The 22,086-nt window shown below is 38.9% G+C and overlaps 1 protein-coding gene across 2 annotated transcripts in view; it reads right to left on the bottom strand.

Moving 5' to 3' along the window:
* Positions 1–1,245: 1,245 nt before the first annotated feature.
* The window catches only part of LOC111873244 (vesicular inhibitory amino acid transporter), a 27,377-nt gene continuing 6,536 nt past the window's right edge, over positions 1,246–22,086 (bottom strand). The window contains exons 2-4 of one of the 2 annotated variants that reach the window (XM_033755020.1): positions 11,072–11,438; positions 8,861–9,238; positions 1,246–5,984 (exon numbers count right to left, since the gene is read on the bottom strand). In XM_033755020.1, the coding sequence (XP_033610911.1) occupies positions 5,950–5,984; positions 8,861–9,238; positions 11,072–11,438 (780 nt within the window). In that variant the 3' untranslated portion in view covers positions 1,246–5,949. Of the gene's footprint in view, positions 5,985–7,714; positions 9,239–11,071; positions 11,439–22,086 lie in introns of those variants that run through there. The other variant, XM_023867789.2, reaches the window with a different exon arrangement.

Here is a 22,086-nt window from a genome sequence, read left to right as displayed (position 1 = left end):
GTACTTTCAACTTGAATACAGAGTCAAACAAGAAGAAAATCATGCAGAGCTGACAACCATAACAAAAGAGAAAAATATTTATAATGCTATCAAGAGTGATTATCCTTCCAAAGAAGAGGAGGAGTTTAATGCCAGGAGTGGCTGATTTAATCAATTAAAACAGGAAAGAAAGAGGTGGTGATGAGGTTGTAGTTTCTAAGTGTCCTGAGGAATACGGAGAATTTGTTGGGGAATGGAGGTACTCCCCAAAACAGATCTTCAACTTTGATGAGGTGTGATTTTTAGAAAAGAAAATAAAGGCAGACATATATTTCAAAAGAAGCCAAAGTTTGGATCAGTGTGTTGCTGGGTGAAAATGGAAATGGTGAGGGGCATAGGGCCTTTGGAAGGTTATGGAAGTCTCACTGTGCTGTACTGCATAAAGCAATGAGTTTAAGTAGTGGCAAGAATGCTGTGATAACTTTTTTAGCCAGTCTCATAAATTTTTTTTGTTCATATGGAAAAATTATGTTCATTTTATGCAATTTCACCCTCTGTGACTATTTTTGGAACACAACTGTGACAGATCAAGGAGTATCTGTTTAACATTTACATCTACTAAAGGTAGAAATCCCTATGCTTAGTTAAGCACCATGCCTTGAAGATGTATGGAGGATTGGAAGTATGGCTCCATGCATTCTTAAGCATAAAACTGAATGCAGTTGAGTACTCAGCTTCAGCCTCCAGGCGTCCCATCCCCGGTATCTACTGGACATGAGGCAGAATGTTCCCCAGGGATGATCTGGATGATGCAGAGAAGAGGAAAATCTCATGCCTCTGTTGGAAAGTAAACCTTGATTCCTTGACTGTCCAACACATGGTGTAGTTGATATAACAACTGAGCTATCTCAGCTCCATATTTACATCTGGTATGTATGGTTGTGACATCTTGTTCCATGTGTTGATAGTCACTGGAATCCTGGTGGTAACATAGCAGGTAAAGTAAAAGTAAAAAGTAAAGTAAAGCTGCCCCTGTAACAGGCCGTAAAGGCTCATAGGGTTGTGAGATGTTGAGGGTCCCACATTATCTAGAAAATCGGCTTAAAGATGGCGGTAAGGTTGTCAGCCTTATGTGCCGGCCGCGCTTTACTCCCCAGGAAAATTATTTAATTAATTCCTGGTACTCATTTCTGTTAGAGGCTGAGTCGACCCCAGGGCCATAGTGCGGCTGGAAGGATTAGGTGAATTGAAAAAAATGCAATGCCCTCATCGGGACTTGAACCCGTGACCTTCCAGCTTGTAGCATGGTGCCTCAACCAACTACTCTACCGTGTGCCCCCTGGTAACATAACAGGTAAGCATACTAAATGGACATAGGTTGACATTGAACAGGTTGGCCTAGTGGTTACACCCTAGACCTGTGTTTGGGAGATGCTTATTTCAAATCTCGGCCAAGACACTGACTATCCTGACTGAGGTTTTTCATGGATTTCCTCAGTCTTTCCAGACAAATTCTAGAATAGGACTTTGATTAGGTCACTCCCACTCCCTTCCAAACCCTTTCAGATTCATCATTCAATTATCATAACATCTAACGCTGTGCAGTCTCAAAACTTGAAGCATTGTTAAATAACCTACAGTAACAAGATACACCTTGACCAGTTTAGCTGAAGGTATCAGTTTCATATCTAAGATCTTATTTGCACTTTCTGGATGGTCATTTTACTCTAATGTTTAAATAAAGTTTCGGAATATCTCATGAAATATTCACCACATCAAAAGTATGTTCATTAAAATTATATACAGTGTATTCAAAAAGAGATGCAACCTACTGAAGAAACCTTCACTTTCCTTCCATTAAATACAATAATTATATAGAGCCTTCAGCCAAGAATATTAATTTTAGAAAATTACACAAAAACTTAGATTTTAAAGCATCAAGAAATGAATATATGTTAATGAACATGCTTCCCAAAAATGTCTCCCATCATGTTCCTGTATGACAAATTATGAAAAATGAAGTGCTGTGTCATAGAAGCACACAAAAGATGAAGGGAAGCATAATTAGCATTTCATAACATTATGTACATTTATATAAGGTACATAATGGCCACCACTAACAGCAGCAGCTCTAATGTCAAGTTTCTTCCATGAGGTTTGCCATTGTTATAACATACTGCAGAGCTTGCAAAAATTAAATAATTTGATTTTGTATACAGTTCTCTGTTACAATGAGCTGTTTTTGAAATAATGACCTTCTCAAAACTTAATATTATCTGAACAGCAGAAGTTTTGAGTTTCTGCATTTGGACTTAACACAAAATGTACATGATGATAATTATTTATACAACACAGCATATTTTCCAGCTTGTTAGGTGGCTTAAGCAAGCATGCAAAAAAAAATTTAGTAATCAGAACTGTAGAATGTGGTTTGTTTCCTATGACTCGTCTTTCACTGTTACAGCTGACAGGAGACATATCTTCATAAATAACTGTCAAATATAATTTTAATTTCAGTTAAAATCTTGAGAGGAATGATTTCACACTAACACACTATCAACATTGCTTGTATTATTGCATTTTCTTGTGAATTATATTTTTCACTAGAAAGTGTTTTCTGCATCATCTGGGACTGAATATTGTTTTCAGTAAGACTAAAATGTGGTTAAGGATGAACATTCTATGGATGCCCACAACTACACACCTCTTATAGCTCTGCTTCATTGTACTCTCATGTGGAACATGTGAGTCGAACTTGTATTAGAGAGTAAATGAAAGTCAAGGCTGTTGATTTGTTAAATGAATACCAGTTTAATAAAGAACATTAAAAAACGAGGAGTTCCCTCACATTATGAGAAGCAAACATGGCTCTTCACCCACCAACTAATGGTGTACAGTAAAAGGTAAAGAAAATTATAATAATTCTTATATTATCAGTTCTGATTTATTATTTAGAATGAATGTTCATTTTCACTTTTTTGACCAATATAATTTATACTTGCGAACATTTCACCTTTATTCTTTTAATTGTAGATAAAAGACAGGGTTTCCCCTGTGCATATGTGCACCATTCCATTTATGTGAGAAAGAAGGTACAGCCACTTTACCTCCTTAGAAAGAGCCCCTGGTACCTTTTGGATAGGCTGGCTGGGCCCCGGAGCCAATCTGGATGCAATGGCAAAGAGAGAAATCTCTGCCTGTCCCTGGAACCAAACCCTTACTCTCTGGTCACCCAGCCCATACATAGTTACTGTACTAACTGAGCTACCCTGGCTCTTTTAAATATAGGAGTACACACAAAGTGTAAGTATATAATATGGCAGTTTTCAGTAGTGTATGTTTCTTAAGTGCTTAAGTATATAAAACAAATACCTGTATATTACATATTTTATGAAGGTTTCTGAACTGTGTAATGTTGATCACATAAATGGTATACTGTGTATAGAACATGTTTGATGCTTCATCGTGAGATAGTGATGGAAATAGTTCCATCATTGTTAGAATGCTACCACACACTACTTTCAACATATAAAAGAACCCCCCCCCCAGTAAGATTGCCTGTTCAATGTGTGAAGTACCCTTGAGAATGTTTAGACATGAAATGGTATTAGTGGTAAGGAGCATTGCCATTATGAAGCATAAAGTGAACTGTCTGAAGTTGTTAGAATGCCAAACTACATCTTAGGAGCATATGCATTTGTTAGTGAGATAATTGACTTCACCTTCGAATGAAATATCAGTATATTAAAATATAAAGAAAACACATTTAAATAATTTGCCCATACTCTTTCACTGCTTGATCTTTTCCCCCTTTGATATTACCAGTGATATATTGTGTATGTATTCACATTGTACTTCAATGAAAGAAGGTATGTGTACAATTTACCAGTTTTCTTAAAAATAATGGATTCTCCAATCTGTCTCCTGTTTTTCAGTACTAATATTGCATGTGTGAATGTAGATTCAGTTTTGATTTATGCTTACTAAAACACCCTTTCCTATAAAAAAAAAAGTCCAGTATTATTGACAGTAGGTGGTAAAATTATGTATTGTTTTTTCTTTTCATAAAATCAATGTAAATGAAGTAAATATATAGTTGAACCTGAATTCATTGTCTGCCATTTATGAAGTCATGAGGTATTGTAGTTTATTTAGCTCTTGTATGCTGATTAAGCATACTACATGCAATAGTGATGAACTACCAGCATTAGTAAAAGAAGAATAGGCCTCCCCCCATAAGTTTTATTTTAGACTCAGCTGAATGCAGAAAAATGTCCATATAAGTAAATAGTGCTGGTAGGTTATTTTGATGCAGACTGCAAAATTTGTTCGGCTAGAATTATCAGTGCTTTTACGCTGTTTTTAAAATGTGCATAGGTGGCAAAAGTAATCAGGCAGCATAGGATGAATATGTACAAAATATTTATTACAGAAGTTTAAATATGGCCTTATATGTTAAAGTATGAAGTTCTTAAATGAATGTAATGTTCATATAAATTATTTTGGAACTGAAATTAATACAGTTAACCCAGATGATGATCTTTGATGCATACAGGCCTATATTCATCATTAACTATCTGAATTCTGCTAGTGAATCTACATAACCATTCCATTGCAACACACAGGCCTACACTGTTTAACCATATTGCACATCAAACATTTACTTTGGTATCATAGACTTCACATGTATTACTATGAATTTTGACAGTGATCCAGTCTTAAAAACTGTAAGAAATACATTATATGAAGTATTACACTCATGTAGTTGCGTTCTAACATGAACTTTGAATTAACTGAGTACACCATGTGCAGTATAATCCATTTTCTGAATGCCCTTCATGCTGTCAATGGTTCAGTAGATAATTTTCTTGTAAAATGGCATTAAATAAATATATAAGTTAATCTATACAGGTATAATATATATATACAACAATTTCCTTGTTAGAGACAAGAAAGGGTTGCTCTTGAATGAAATTATGAAAATATGTGATGACTCCTTGCAATTTATGTTTGCCATATGGGGCAGTACACGGGAGTGTACTTGCATGATGAGTACATCACATTTTAGATATCTGTATTTAATCTGCAGTGGGGAAAAATGAGATTTTCCTGTATATGAAAAGAGCATGTTAAGTCTATATTTATTAAGTCAATAACATACTTTCTTTTAAAGGGGTAGTTAGACACAAATTTATTTTTGGTGGACCAATTTCTTTACTCTGTCCATTGTTGCCAAGTGGAAAAAGATAATGACTTTCATAAAGCAACTTGTACAGTAAGTAATTGTACACTGTATCAGTTAATATAAAATCTAAATTCTTATGGGAACCTGAGAATTATAAATGCAGAACCTGTGCAGACTGTCATTAACTGTGTGCAAGTATGGAAGCTGCTGCTTCTCTACAGCCTGAAATATTCCTAGTATTTATTTGTATTTGGGATACCAAACACATACGACCATTAAGTTCATGATACCATTATTGTAACAATAATAACAGCTAATAACAATACTACTACACACATAGTGGTGGGTTATTGTTCTTATCCACTAGATTTCATTCCAGAGTAAAAATTATGAGGGTTTATTGCTCTTTCCATTCATGAAATGATTCTGAATAAACATTTAGTAAAAATTCTTGAAACATCAACATCTAACTAGCTTTCTTACTATATATGCATTCAATAAAATTTGTATCTCCTTGCAGAGAAGATTTTTTTAGTTAGTTAACCAGAGACTCAAAATATTATGGAGGCAAATATGAGATGGACAGTGATGTGCTAAAGGAGGGTACATGAATTCCTGTTATTGGAATATTAAAAGCAGTTACTGACATTTTACTGCTTGCCTGTGTGTGTTGTATTTCAAGTCCCAGGCAATAGCACATCACTTAATTTTGAATTAAACATACAAAGAAACAACTGTACATTTAACACTTCTCATATGTTGGAAGACTTCGGATATATATAATATTAGTGTAACGTTAGTCTCACATTAATCTCACATTCTGAAAATAAATCATGCCATTTGTTAGTTATATGGCTACAAGGAATAAATTAAAATATCTTTATAAAATGGAATGAATGATAATATAAAAACACTATCCTATGATACAGGGATGGTGAACAGGATGTCATCACAATGTACTGCATAGTCCCAGAAATACAACATGCAAAACAGATTGTAGTAATCCATGTAATTTCTGCAGAATGTTATTTATGGAAGACGTCATTTAAAAATTGTTACTTGACAGAGAATGATAATGGGTTGGGCAACCTCATTCACCATCCCAAGGCATAATTCTCCTATAGATATAGGACCTTGTATGTGGAAGACATTGTATTTGTTGGAATATTCATAAATTGGACAATGTTTTGGAAGACATAGTTTCAGTGTGGATGAATACATCCAGTTACATAAGTACTAGACACCATTGATTTATACTTTCATAGGCATATATAAGAATTAAGTATAATATATTTAATGAATATATTGTAATTGCATTTTATTTGTTTAATGCAGTGACATGCCCATGTAAGATTTAGTTTCTGAACTAAAATTCTGTTTATCCTGTTAACACGTATGACTCAGTTCAAAGATTTGGAATCATTCCTAACAATAAATGCAATTCCATGTTACTTATTTTCTGTGTATTAGGATTCTTTCCTCAATTTCTCATGAATATTTTCTTCGTATATGGAAGACTTGTTAAATGCACACATATATCCCTTAACAATCTATACATTTACAAGACAACTTGGTCATTTGACAGAGAGTCGATTCTTGTACAAGTCAACTTTTACAGCATCAATTTCAGAATAATACTGTTCATTATTGTCAATGGCACTTAAATTTATGGTAAACTTTATTTCTCATTATAAGCAATGTTCTTTTTAATGCTATTGCTATCCTACAAACCTTGAGCCATGCATAATGGCTACAGTCGTCTTCACTCAGTCAGCTGGTAGCAGTGCCCAGAACTACTGTGCCATCCCCTGGCTCTCTCATGATCTTTGCACTCTCACCCCCCCCCTTTCCTTTCCTACTCTAGAATACAAAGATTCAGGATCCACACTGGGACAGTTATGCCAATTAGAGAATCTATTCTGGCTTCAGTTCCAGGGGAGAGGTTTCTTGTTGGAAGAGGTAGGCCCCCTCTGGTTAAACTTTGCCCTTAACTGCTATTTAAAATTTCCCGTAGATATGACTACTGTAATACAATAAAGGGAACTATTTATTACAAATATCAAGTCTAAATTAAAGTAAGATGTGAAGTTCTTCAAAAGTTCATGTAATTGACACCAAGTCAGGATGGTGGGTGAAAATGAATTCCTGGATCAGGTCCAAAGGAAAGGTGATAGTTAATGTGGCCACTTGCTCTAATATTTCAACGTGACGCTGTGAAGATGACTTATTTAATTGGCACTTGTGCCTAATGAGGCTAGCCAGCAGAATCTCAGGAGACAGAAAGAAGACCCCAATCACCAGTCACAAGACTGCACAGGATGTGGGAGTATCCTGTGCTGGAAGAAGGAGAAGGGTTTTTGTTGACAAAGGTAGGTAACTCTGGCTAAATTGTGTTTTCATTTGTCATATGAAATTCCTTTTACATTACGTGTATAAGGAAGGCCACATCATAGCTCAGGCAGTTAGTCACTGGCTTCCCACTGCGGCAGCCCGGGTTCAAGCCCAGATCTGGTCATATGGGATTTATGATTGACAAAGTGGCGCTGGGGCAGGTTTTCTCCGAGTACTTCAGTTTCCCCTGCCAATGTTCATTCCACCAATTGCTGCACAGTCACCATTATCTGTTATCTTGGGCTGGTAGTGGCTGCAGTACCAAGTGGACTCAGTCTCACCCCAGTAAGAATAATCCATAATGAATAATATGCATAAACAGCAAGCTGCTAACTAGTATTTACTGGTTTCTATAATCTGCTAAACTGTTTTCTAAAGACTGGTCTGTTACTTTGTTATTTTCAAATATAGTTTCATTAACATTTTATTAACAGCTTGCAAAAAGAAATGTGGTGGATACTCTTATACCCTAATCTGCAAGTCACATGTAGTTTGCTACTGACCCCAACAGTCATTTATATCTAAGTATACATCCGTTATGAAAGGTATAAGAGTGCATTATTTATGATTAGTATAACAGCACTTGCTATAACCTATTTCAGGAACCCTGGATAGGACACAGTGCCACAAACTACAGGAAAACATATGAATGACACAACCAATTTGAAAGTGGCCTTTTCAGTGCCTACAAGACCTGAAGTTACTTTCTGTAATGTTATGTCTTTCATGATAATATGTATACTATACCAGTGTAATCCCACCTCTTTGTCTATTCTGTCTACCCAACAATAACTTCCCATAGCTGCACGCTAATTCCAGTATGCCAGATTAACAAACCACTGTACTGATGAAGGTTATTGTATATTTAGAATGGCAATCCAATTTCAAATGCTTTGATGAGAGCAGAGCCAGAGTCATAGACCCCAATGATCCCAAAGAGGCAACCAAGGAAGATGACAAAACAATCATAGGCAACAGTACCCCAGTCGAGATGCGGTCGCTTTAGCTTGAGGTGGAAGTAACATGGCCAAATAAAGGAAAGCATTGTACCAGTAAAGCTACCAATAAAACCCATGAGAATTGCAAAGTGAGGGATAGAAATTGCCATGAGAACAGTAACCACAACCACTCCAACCCTAAATGCCAAACCCCACACCTTCAGTTCTCCATCAAGAGCCCATATGGTGGGAAATATTGTCTCTGGTCTGCCTTTGAAAAAAGCCCTCTCCAGAAGCTCACAAGCTGCATAATAGGGAAGAGGGTAAGAGAGCACAGCCTTGAGTACCAAAAAGAAATTGACCAAACCTTTGAAGCCAGGGGAATGCAGGTTGTTGGTGATGACCTGTTGGGTGTCATCCTGGAATGTGAGGAAGCAGATGTAGCCAAACAGGGATTTGAAGGCAGCTGCTGCAATGTGACTCCAGTCGAGCATCCAGTTGAATTTGGATCGATCAATGAGATTGCCTTCCAGTGTGGGAAGGAAAATCTGTGATGTGTAGCTGAAGACAATAACACCAAGTGAGATGGGAAAGTTTTCAAAGTCAATGCTCCATTTGACTTTGGACCATCCCCATTCTGGAATCTCCAAGATGCAGTAGCCAAGAATGATGGCATTGATGACTAAATGGGACATGGTGCACCAGAAACTCAGCACGGACACCATGTGTAGTGACTTGAGAAACCCTGCAACATGGACAATCAGATCAGTGTCTATAACATAAACCATTACACTTAGTGTGGAAGAAATGTCAATACCTAACTGAAGTATAATGACTTGTGACAATGTAACTGTTAGAACTAGTGTGGAGCAAATGGTCGCTGCCAAAAATTGTGTGAAGATTGTATAACATTATTTTTTAAGGTTCATTTCACTTGGTTAATATGTCAAGAGTCACAGTTAATTAGTAAAGTTTCGACTTTAAATCCATTAACCAATGGACAAGCCAACAAACATTCCATTCCACTGTAGTAATGCTATTTATACAAAATGCTGAATTTCATGAATACTACAGCAATGTGTTTGTGTTTCAGATGGGATTCTATCAATATATGATATTTTTTTTTAAAAATGGGCTAATATTTTGAAAGCCAACCTTCATGGAATAGGGGGCACGTGGTAGCGTATTTGGTTGAGGTACTATGATACAAGCCAGAAGGTCATGGGTTCAAGTCCCGATGAGGTCATTGGATTTTTTTTTTCAATTGACCTAATCCTTCCAGCCGCACTATGGCCCTGGGGTCAACTTAGCCTCTAACAGAAATGAGTGCCAGGAATATTCTTGGAATGTTCTTGGGGAAAGGGGGGGCACGTAGGGCTGAAAACTTTGCCGCCATCTATGAGCTGATGGTCTATAAAATGTGGGAACCTCAACATCTCACAACTCTATGGGCCTCCACGGCCTGTTACAGGGACACTTTTACTTTACCTTCATGGAACTCGATTAATAAGATTGGCTTCTTGCTGTAAGGCATGCATGGTCTTGGATGATGCACAAGGGTCTTAAGTTCATGTCCACATTTTTTTGTATGATGTCTTCCGATGTAGGTAAAGGTTTTGGGTCAAGTAAATCCTGATCTAAAGACTGGTCAAAAGTCTAAGGTATTAATTATTTCAGAATTAACTGTTAATTGTAAGAGGCCCAAGGAACTAATCTGTCACAGCTGGAGAAGAATTACATTTTGATAGTAACATTAATGTAATCAAACGTTGAAGGTTACAGTGGATTGGAAATATTACTTGGATGTGGGAAACAAGAACTATATGCATGGTTTTGAATACCACGAATGAGATCAATATTGAAAAGTAAGTAAGGTATGCAGTTGGTAAACTTGATTGAACTGGTTAAAAATTCTGTCCATTTCTTTCTCTTTCAGCATTTGACAGTAGTACTGTGTTATTTATTGCATGTTCTAAAAATCTTCACATCTGCAATTGAAATTAAATATAATATAAATAAGATCTAAAAGTTTGTGATGATGGTACATTATTAGAAATATTATGTTTTTTGACATAATTTTCATCTTGTCTTTATCTAAAAGCCATCCTGTTTATTTTTCAAAACAACATTTCGAAGACTGCATTCAGTCTCCCTCTTCAGGTATAACCTACTCAGTTGAGCCCAATCAATAGAGGTAGTCCCTATCTCCAGACACCTATGCCAGCTCCAACATGGGGTACATAAATCAAACACAACACAAACCATCTGCCAAAAGCTAAGAAAACATTGAGTTGTTAATATTATTTGCTGAACACTGCAATTACAGGTTAAACTCCCACTCAGAAAATATTTGTCCACGTTTTTCTGTTTTGACCTCAGAAAGTATACACAACTAACATCCTATCCACAGAATCCTATTACAGTATAAACAGAATTTAGAAATTGTTATGTTTAGAAAAGACCAAAACTCAGATTGGCCAACAGCGACAACAACAATAACATTTCTGTACTAATTTATCTGTCAACTTTTATAAAAATTTACATGAATATCCCGAAATAAAGTGGTAATGATACTAACCCAAGGGTACAAGAAATATTCCAACAAGCATCATCCAGCTCCGGGAGTCAACAGCTCCCTCAGGAAAGGTACCAATCATGAGATCTCCACAGACCACAACATACAGGATGCATGTCATGAGAAGCTCGATCATCTGCGCAATATTTACTGCTCGTGCACCCCAAAGGGGCCCAAAACATTCTCGTGCAATGGCAACGTAAGAGTCCCGTACTCTCACCCGCTGACCCGTGATAGCATCTTCCTCATAGAGACATTCAACTAGGATCTTGCCTGTGTAGCAGCAGATGTATGCGATTCCAATCATGGCTGCTATTGCCCAGTATCCACCTCTCAACACGGCAAATGGCAGTGACACAATGAACATCCCCTGTAAAATACAATCATTGGTATTTAGGATGAAATGAGGGAGATTCACAATTTATGCTCATTACGTGTAGGTTGATTAAATCAAGAATGGTGAGAAGTAGGACAACAAGAATTGTGTACATACATCGCTTAGGAAACCACAAAAGGTTTCATTCAGCAGTAAAGATACAGCGAGTCTTCATGTCAGAAAATGTTACACATTTGGACTGAATCTTTATAAGTAATTTTGAAAATTTGAATATCTGTAGGTCATGCTTTATTAACTAATACAACGGTATACAGCAGCTTTTCACCCCTTCATAAATAAAAAAAAATATCTTGATGAAAGTTACTTTGTATGTCGCATCAAAAAAACAGTCAGATCTATTATGAAGATAATTATTAATTTTTTGTGTAAGCTAACATAAAATTTTCAAGGATGAAGCAATTTCAACATGGCAGTACTGTTAATTTCAATTTTTCCAGTTTTTATAATATGATGACCTTTTCTTGTTGGTTTTTCAGAAATTTTAAATTAAATTTGTTTCATTTCTCTTTGAAATATTTTGTTCAAATTGTGGATTTTAAAAAGTTGCATATTTATACAAAATTCTGGGTGAATGAGACAAATAAAGCATTTTTATTTGCATTGTACTCTAACAGACTGCCTCTGTGGTCTAGTGGTCAGAGTTCCTGGCTACTCATCCAGAGGTTCCAGGTTCAATTCCCAGTGCTACCAGATTTTCTGAGAAGTAGTTGGTCTGGAAGGGGGTCCCCTCAGCCTCATGAGGATAACTGAGGAGCTATTTGAAGGAAATACTGGCTCTGGTCTAGAAAATCGTGATTAATGGCTGTTGGGATCAGTTGTGCTGACCCAGTGACACACTCGATCTGCTAAAGTTCGCACTAACTTCTCCGATAAGCGGCAGTCGCTCAGTCGGTCGGTATAGTTCGCTTGTGGACTACAGGCCACGGAGTTTGTTCTGTTTTTTGTACTCTGACAAGTGCCTGCAACATATGTGTACCCTCCCTCTCAATATTTCCATTTCTTTTCAGTCTTAAGGTTCTCATGGTCTTCCATGTCTCAAGTGTATTTTTACAAGCCCATTTTTCTGTATATGTGGCTCATCACATGAAGTCACACTTTCTTAAAGTTTATAGTAAAAATTTTGAATTTGCACATCTAACCTCTCCAGTATTTTTGTTTTACTGTATGAGTTTTACCATCATTGAGAACAGCCACTGCATTTTATTTGGCAGTCTTCACCATCTTATGACCATGGTCTTTGGGCACATTGATCTTATTGTTAAATGATTCATTTGAATTCTGTTTGTATCCTTGGAGGCAACTTCAAAGCAACTCAGCAGCATAAAGATCGCTGAAAATAGACTGTATTTCTTCCATGATGGCTTTGGAATGGATTCTTATAATCACCTACAGTATTGTCAGCTGCAGCACATTGACATTCACGCTATAATTGGATATAGTGAACAGAAGACATGATGTAGGGTCTAAATGAATGGAACCGTGACAAAACTGAGTTGTCCTCCCTTTCTTATGTCATCAAGACAGTTTTTATTAGACCTTATTGCAGCTCCATCTTTCTGGTATACTTGCAGTTTCTCAGTAATTGGGTGAAAGAGTGTCCCTAGGTCTCCAGAACCCTTTTTATCTGATCATATCACTTCACTGAGATTTCATAGCCTTGTCCTCATTTCTTAATAGGACCCATACATTTATCTTTTTATTTCAATCTGTGTTGATGTGACAGAGATCATGTACATTTTTACAACTCCATGTATCACTATCTCCTATGTTTTTACATACTTCACTTCATCTCATTACACTCCATGCTAGCAGCACTGTCCTGATGACTGAGTTTACATTTTATGCAAGGTTCTAATAGCTAGACATTGACCCTTCTTCTGGCACCACAGGCCTTGCAGTATGATTGCACTTCCGAAGCAACAACATTCAGTTTCTACTTCGATCACAGACACAAAGCCATGGCATGACTTTCATGAGCAATCTCAAGAAACTGAATGTCACATATCTCAGAGTCTGGTCAAAACTTTACTTCTTATGTACTTGCTTACAAAATTTATGGCTTCTTCAACCATGCTGTAACAATTTTCTTTGTATTCTGAATCTGTGGAGTTGCTATAGCCTGGGTCACTCTGTGTCTGTGTCTGTGTGAGTGTACACTTTCATACGAGTATATGTTTGTGTATACAGGGTGTTTCACGACTTTAGGGCATAACTGCAGGAGGTGATTTCCTAGGTCTTTGTGGTCAAAAAAGTTCATATAAACATGTGTCCGATTTTGGACGGTTACGGAGTTATGACCGTTTTTTCATTCCCCTGCACGCCCTCGTGTGAACCGCAGCTGGCAGGTCGCTATCTTTAGCCAGCTACAGACAGAGCGTTCTCGTTATCTTGACACTTGAGAGGTACCTAAGGCGTGGTGGGTTGGTATGTCCGGCGCGGTTCACAACCGAGCGGCAGCCTGTGTTGCGGCCGGCAGTGGCATTTTCGAAAATCAGCTTTAAGCACCAATAAATTCGAATTAAAGGTAATTTCACGAAGTTAACTTTACATTCATACTTTAAATGTATCATGTATTATGCTGGTTTATTATTTTGTTCCGTTTATTGTCGGTAATCTTTACCTTCTATTCTGAGTTTAAAACGGTCACATGTTTATATGAACTTTTTTGATGACAAAGACCTAGGAAATCACCTCCTGCAGTTATGCCCTAAAGTCGTGAAACACATTGTATATTGAGTCACCCTGGACTGTGTTGTCAAATCATGTTATAACATCCTTGTATAGTTATTTGAAATTGGAAGAAAAGCCTCTACTTCCATGTGTTGAGTTTTATGAAACGGAACTACTTGGGATACTAGTGTGACGGTACTTATTTTTTGCCTTTGTATGAGAAATTTTGTACAGTTCGAGTCCCTGTGCACCTAGAGTAAACGATGAGTATATTCAGAAATTCCCTGTACACTAATACAAGTGAATTTCTCATACTTACTTAAGTTAAAACAAATGTTGGAAGTGGCCCCCACGTGCTTTAGACACGCATCTACACGTCTTATCTTGTTCGAAATGACAAGCGACAATTCTGTCGGAAGGATTTTCCGGATAAAATTTGCGGTGACTTCCTTCAGTTCAAGGAGAGTGTCAGGGATTGTCTTTGTAAACTGCGCTTTCCATTGCTTATTAAGATAATAATCAGGGGGCGTAAGATCGAACGACCGGGATGGTTAGATGTCCTTTGAAATTATTCTGCCCTGAAACACACCACACAGTAGCGTCATGGAAACAGGAGCTGGGCGTGCAGTTGGAAGTAGCCGCGGGAGATATTGTTCTCGTTTGAATATCCAATGAAGGGGTAGACAGTCACTACATTGTAACGTTCCGAGTTTCCAATGTCGTCGAAGAATATAAGTCCGAATATCCGATTTCGTGATATGACGGGTCACACACCAACCGTGTCTATCCTTGATTTTATGAGGATTAATCCGTGATCAAACTCGACTGTTTTGACTGTTGACATAACCGGAAAAATGAAACGACGCTTTGTCGACCATAAATGTGAAGTCCAGAATATCCCCTCTATTGGCAGTAATTACGTCTTTAAAATATTCAACACGCCTGACGTCCCTTTCTTGCAAATCATGCACTGGTGTTATGTAGGTGCAAATGCTTCTTACCGCTCTGCGTGAGTTGCGACACGGGATGCCCATCTGCTGTACTAGGTTATGAACATAATACTAACACTGAGGCGATTTTATCGTGTGTAGTGTATATGTACAGTGACTGCTGGCTTAGCTTGTATTAGGAAATGTCGAAAAAGCAAGATACATAATTTAACGGTATTCGTTCCACACGGAGCCGGGATAGCGTAGTCGGCATAGCGACTGGCTATGCGCTGGAGGATCGAGGGGTCGGAGCTCGACTGTCGGTAGGGTCAGGAATTTTCTCTTCTCCACGTCGTCCAGCCAGCCTCCTATCCAATTGGGTACCGGGGTTCTTTTCCCGGGGTAAAGGGGCCGGGGCGTGAATATGACCACTCAACTCTAGTTAGTACCGAGGCCAAGAAAATGTGGATCTATGCATCCACTCCCCCATACGCCTTCATGGCATAGTGCTTACTTAGTTAAGCACAGGGACAACTTTATCTGTATTCGTTTTCACACAGCATGTTTGAAGCGGGGGATAAGGTAGAGATTATAAGTTTCTAGAAAAGGGGTGGGGGAGAGAGAGAGGGGGAGATAAACACGCAAATGACAACTGTTTCAGAATCTACTTAACGCAAAAAATCAACACAAGGTAAATATGGGTAGGATTTGAGGTACTCACTGCAGTGGTTAAAGGAATGTTCTACTATATTCTGAGATATGTCATGTAGTTCGTTGAAAATTCGACCGACGTTTCGGAGGAACATGTCTCCTCAACCTTCAGGATCGAAGAGTAGACCAAGCAAGGGACCAGCATAAAGCAGCAGCAAGTACACATACCCCAGAAAACAGAAGTCCTCGAGGTAAATCTGATGTTTTTAAATCAATAAGAACGAACAAATTATTTTTCTTCTCTCATAACATCCATTTAGTGCCGGGGTTAGGAATGGCGGAGCTATACCTCCACTTCCCCATACGTCTTCACGGCGTGGTGCTTAATTAATTATGGCCAGAGGTAACTTTACTTTTCTGCTTTGTTTCCATGCCACAGGTTTTTTATCCTGTGATATGGTTCTGAAACTAAGTAAGCTTATTAGGAAATTTTTGATCTTGGTGTAACATACTGTTTTGGAAGCCACTACATCGCTCAGTCTTCAATTTAATAAGTGTTCAATGAATTCGCATACAAAATCTGACTATGCAATTGCGCGATCGAAAGAAAGTCGTAAGGAAGAAATAATTGTTCCTCTTTCACGTGTTAGGCCCTTTGTTCTATTCCGAATCAAATTCAGTTTCTGAAATTATGAATCATTTTTAGACATTTGGAAGGACTCCTTTGATATGGGACGGGACCATCGTAAGGCCTGTACAAACACAGGGCAACGCAAGCCTAAAACACGGAAAGACATACATGCCTCCGGTGGGATTTGAAGCGAGCAGGTGAAGACTTTACGCGCATTAAACTGAGAGGCCAGTGTCGCCAGTGTTGTGGGCTGGGAGAGTTATCAAGGGAGTAGGTTGCACTCCGTACTACATTCAAGAGTGTAAATGGACACTGAGTGTTGATATTTTATGCACTTGCCGATAAGGAGGGGACGATTCGAGCGATTCGAGTCAGTCGACTAGAGGAGGCCGTGTCAAACTGCGGGAATGTTGTTAGGGGTTTGGGTGATTTGAGGTTCAGTGAGACCGTGATGACTGGAGGTTTGGTTATGCACGATATGCCTTGACATTGAAAGAGGATATGTAGTGATGATCGGAATAATATTTGTGTGTGGTGATATTTCGTGAATGTGAAGCGAGACAAAATAGTTTTCTGAACACTAGAAGAATGAAGAGGCTTATGCTACGTACTGATGGGATCGAATAGGTAAGTGAACAAAATGCAAATGGGGCAGTACGTATTTCATACAGAATACAAACATGGAACATATAAGAGAACTAACAGACATAGCATAAATAATGCTACTGTAACAAACGGTCTTGAATATACCATGATTAAGCGCCTTTGCAGCAAGCGTAGAAAAATAAATACAGTGCCCCATTGTTCTGGTACAAGTGACCATGGCAATTGAATAACGTGGCTTAGTGGGCAGTGTGCAAGACGATACCAGTCCTGCACTTTATCGTGATCTAGTCGTTTCTTCATTTTAATGTTCCACACTTCAGTATTTGGCTTACGAATATTTCTGTGATAATTGATGCTGATGGGAAAGTAGTTTTTCTCGTTAATTACAATATATTATGATAAGAACGAAAGAAGATATTAAAAATCTGTCACGAAAGCTGGTTGTATCTCTCGGACACGGCGTTGTAGCAACTGAATCACAAGATTTGCTCACAAATGATTCCCTGCTCGATTCAAAATTAGATCCCGTTACAGAAGTGATGAATGGTGCGAGACTGATCACTTGATCGGCATCCAACACGTATAGCAAGCGCTCCCTCAGTCTGGCAGTCAGTACCGCCGGAGTTCTGCACAGACCTCCTCGGCCTTCGTCCGCCACATGCTCACGTAAAGTCGCGTTGAAGTAATTAAGATCAAATGATATCAACTCAGCTTACAAGTTACCATTATTACCACGCAGTATTACCGTGTGTAATGTTCCACATTGCTACTTTACGAGTTATATGTTATTTTGTTGGACTATAGGCCTGCCTACTGTATCGCATTGCCTTGTATAATGTTATAGGTTATTCTAATTTACTATTTTGAATTACATAAGGGAACCCCGACTCAACTCAGGTTTTCTGTGAAGTAAGCAGCAGCTGTCGACAGTAATTCTTACTACCCTCGCCGAAAACATTTGGTTTTATTTGGTTGAGAAGAGATTAGTGGTTTTAGAAAGTTAATGATCTAGTAGGTACCTTGAGAATCAATGCATACTGAACGCTGTTTAGTATCTATGGTATATTTAAATATTTAATTCGAATTATATACCCCGTTTCTAAATATTTCTTACTTAGCGAATTTTATTTACAATGATGGGATTCGGTTTATACATTATATCTACGAGAGTGTATATTTTTGATGCTTCTGAAATGAATAATGGCCCCAGAAAATTAGTTCATGGTGTATAGAAAAGTGATGTAAACTGATGTAAGAACGAAATATGAATATCTTTGTAGTGAACGTACTCCTCAGAATTATGCCGTGTGAGTGTGTGTACTGGAGGGGGCCATTAGAGTTTAGAAACGCTTCAGGCTACATAAAAATGCGGCATTTAACCATTACTGCTTCATGGATTTTAATTAATTTCATTAGTGACTTGTCTGATTAATAATGACTTCTCTATTATTTTATTGACTTTCACAAATATTACTTTACATCCCAGGTACGGAGCACATATAATCATAAATTCAGTACTTCCATATCGGCAGAGGATCCAACTAAATTTAATATGTACCGTCGTGTTGTATGTTTTCGGTTTTGCTTTTGCAAATCAACTTCTTCGGTTTGCAGCGCGAATGTGGCGGAGTGAAGTTTGAAAGTTGTCTGGGTCATCTTTTAGAATGTAAGTACCGTAACTCCCATAATTAAATGCACTGGTATTTACAAACCAGTGTTGCGTGAACTCTTTGTCACCCCGACAGCGCGTACTTATATTGCGGGCAGAAAGAGACAGGCTGCAGATGTGGACGGTAGCTGCGAATATATTAAGTTGTATAAGCAGTCGCGGACAGCCGACAAGGGGTATTTCTCCGGGTCGGAGCTTGGAGGGGGGGACTCCGCACCGTAAGAATCCAATATTATACAGTGCCTCGAACTTGGAGGACGCTTTTGAATAAGGTAATGAATCTTCGGGGTCTGTAAAAGCTGAAATGTCTTGACTATCAGAGCGACCGTTAGCTTCTTGCGATGGGCTCAGCTGCGTAGTCAGTTAACATCTATAAAAGTATGACATGCGAGGAAAGGGTGTATGACGAATGCATCCACTGTCTGGTCATTGGGCAAGTAACTGTATTTGTCGGGAGGGCTGGGTAGAGCTGTTTCAGAGGGTCTGATGATGGGTAACAGTGCGAAAAAATTGTGTGTTTAAAAATCCATATACATTCATCATATTTTATGGCCTTGAAGTCCATTTATTTAAATACAAATTATTATCGCAAAGCTAGTCGCACTAAATAATCCTGCCCCGAATATCGTATTTTATTTGCATTTTAATAAATATCGATCAAACTGAAAAATCTCAAGCAAATTTGTAATGAGATTAGGACTATAAGTAGAGTTTATGCGGAACAAATAAAAGCCGAAATTAAATTCGTTCAACCAGTTGTTGACATAGTTTTCCCCAATATAAAATTTTATTCGCATCCAGACGAAACGCGCTGACGTGGGGACAACCTACCCAAACATTTCAACCAGAGCAAGAAACAACGATCGTATTTCGGGAGGCCGATAAGTGCCAACTGGCGCGAGCCGTCCATCACTCCTCAGAACACTGTGTGCTTCTTATTATCCAGTTCAGAACTAGTATCATAATTCTTCTATCCTGAAGATAGAAGCAGCACGTTCCTCCGGTAAGATACACAGTGTCACTTCTCTGAATATTGAATTCTAATGTACACCGCGCCGGTCACGGTAGCCGAGCGGTCTAAGGCATGTACTGTCTTCGCTCGCTCGGAAGCCGGGATCGTAGGTTCGAATGGATGTTTGTGTGCGTTTTTCTCTGTTTGTGTACAGGTAGAGGCCTTGCGACGAGCTGATCACCCGCCCAAGGAGTCCTACCATATGTCTAAGATCTAGAAAAACCGAAGTGAACGGAGAAGTTCATGGAGGTAGGCCTAGGCCCACTGGGGCTGTAATGCCAAGGCAAAAAAAAATGTACACCGCTCTCTGAGTCTCAATATCATACAGTATTACAACTTCTCATCTGTTTCCCAGAACACTCACGATATGCGTACACACGTAAGTTCACAGGTTTGCATGGTGGTGAACGCTCAGATTACAGCCTTATGAGATGTGACACTGTGTATTACTATAAGTGGGTACCAACGTTTTGGAGAAGTACACCGCCTCCATCTTCAGTGGTCGAAATTGATATCCACTACACTACAAAGTGTCGCTACTCAGAACACTGTCATCTGAACTGGAGATGAAGATACACGGATGTTAAACAGTCGCTTTGTATACTTACACAACGCGGTGTCTCACTGGATGGAAGATCCCGAATAGCGGGCGTTTGAAAACAGAGTGTTCAGGGAAATGCCCGGGGTGCAAGAGGAATGGAGTAAATGGGCAGTTTAGGATATTACGTATGTGTAGGTCTCTGTAGCGGCGTCTATCGTAACATTAATTGCCTCTTTTGAATAGTTACAAACGGCTAAAAGCACTTATTATTGCACAAGGACAGTAGGAAATAATGCAGTGAAAATTACAAAAACGAGAGATCACTGCTTTTTCCTGTTACACGTACCATTGACTTATACTTCCGCTACACTTCGTCTAAAATATTTTTGAGGTTGCATCATCATATCGTCGCCGTCATCATCATCATAATTGTCATCATATATTTTTACTGCGTCATTAGAAAGCTACTATATTTTGTTTTCAGTGTTGGATAGGAACCGAAATCACCGTACCGGGGATCTCATGCACAAGATTGTTCTTCCGTAAAGTTGCCTATTCACAGTATGGCATTCCCTAAAAAATGTTTCAGATCCACAGTATTTTATGTTTACTTTTCATTTCATGAACAAGAATATTGTTAAGATGTACTCTAATGGAGCACACATTTTGTAAATTGTATTCTTTGTTGTTTTGCACACCCTACTGACCCCGAGCTTCATTCATTGCTGTCACGAAGAAATTAAGAACAGATGGAATCCAGGGGAAGTTTACTACTACTCGATTGATACTATTTCCTTACCGTGCCCTGTATAGAAACGTAAATGTTAAAATAGACGACATCATAACTTTCTATCATCTCCTGCTTTTTTTTTTAATTCGCATAACGGGGGGTGGAGTCCAGTTGGGTCCACTTGGCACGGCGGCGACTGACTGGCCTACTGTAGCCTGCCCCGGGTGATTATGATGATGGAGAATTAGGCGGAATGAAGATTGACAGGGGAAACCGAAGTACTCGGAGAAATCCCGCCCCAGCGCCACTTTGTCCATCACAAAACCCACTTGACCAGACCCGGGTTTGAACCCGGGCCGCCGCGGTGGGAAGCCAGCGACTAACGGCTTGAGCTATGGTGCGGCCTCATCTCCTGCTTTGTACCGATGTTAATCTTGGTCTGTCTCCCAGAGTGCAGAACACAGGTTGCGCGTACATTTACAAACAGGTTCTTAAAGAAAATATTCGGAGCTAGGAGAATGAAGAAAATTGCTTAATGAGGAGCCTATATCATAATCTGTACTCCTCGCCAAATATTATTAGGCCAATGAGATATGTGGGATATGGGAGAAATGCATACACGACTTTCTTTTTCGCGAAACCCGAAGAGATATTGACGTATACAATAATATTAAAGCGGACCTTAAAGAACTTGTGTGTCAGGATGTGGACCAGGTTCATCTGGAACGGGATGAGGCCCAGTGGTGAGCCCTTGAGAACACAGTAATAAACTTTCGGGTGTTGTTCTGTGTGCAGGTAACGACCTTGCGACGGGCTGATCCCCCATCCAAGGAGTCCTACCCACTGTGTGTAGGATTAAGAAACTGAAAAAACGGCAAAGGCACGAAGGGATGTAGAGCCATAGTGAAGGGGGAAAAAAAAAGCGTGTAACACGACACTGCGTATGCAGTTATGATATACGCGAACTCGCACGCATGCACAAACGCTCTCTCTGTCTCTCCCTCACACACACACGCACATACACAAACACACACGTGACTAATAGCTCCTAGCTCTCATCCACCTTCCTGGTCCCTGCCCCTGTTTTAAGATGCCAGTAAGTACAGCATTCAAATGCGAATGGGATTTCGTTTGATAAGGACGGCACGAGGGCAAGGGTCTGCAGCGATCCCCCCCCCCCCC

Source organism: Cryptotermes secundus, unplaced genomic scaffold, assembly GCF_002891405.2.
Source record: "Cryptotermes secundus unplaced genomic scaffold, Csec_1.0 scaffold21, whole genome shotgun sequence".
Taxonomy (NCBI): Eukaryota; Metazoa; Arthropoda; class Insecta; order Blattodea; family Kalotermitidae; genus Cryptotermes; species Cryptotermes secundus.
This window is presented reverse-complemented; position numbering and strand designations above follow the sequence as displayed.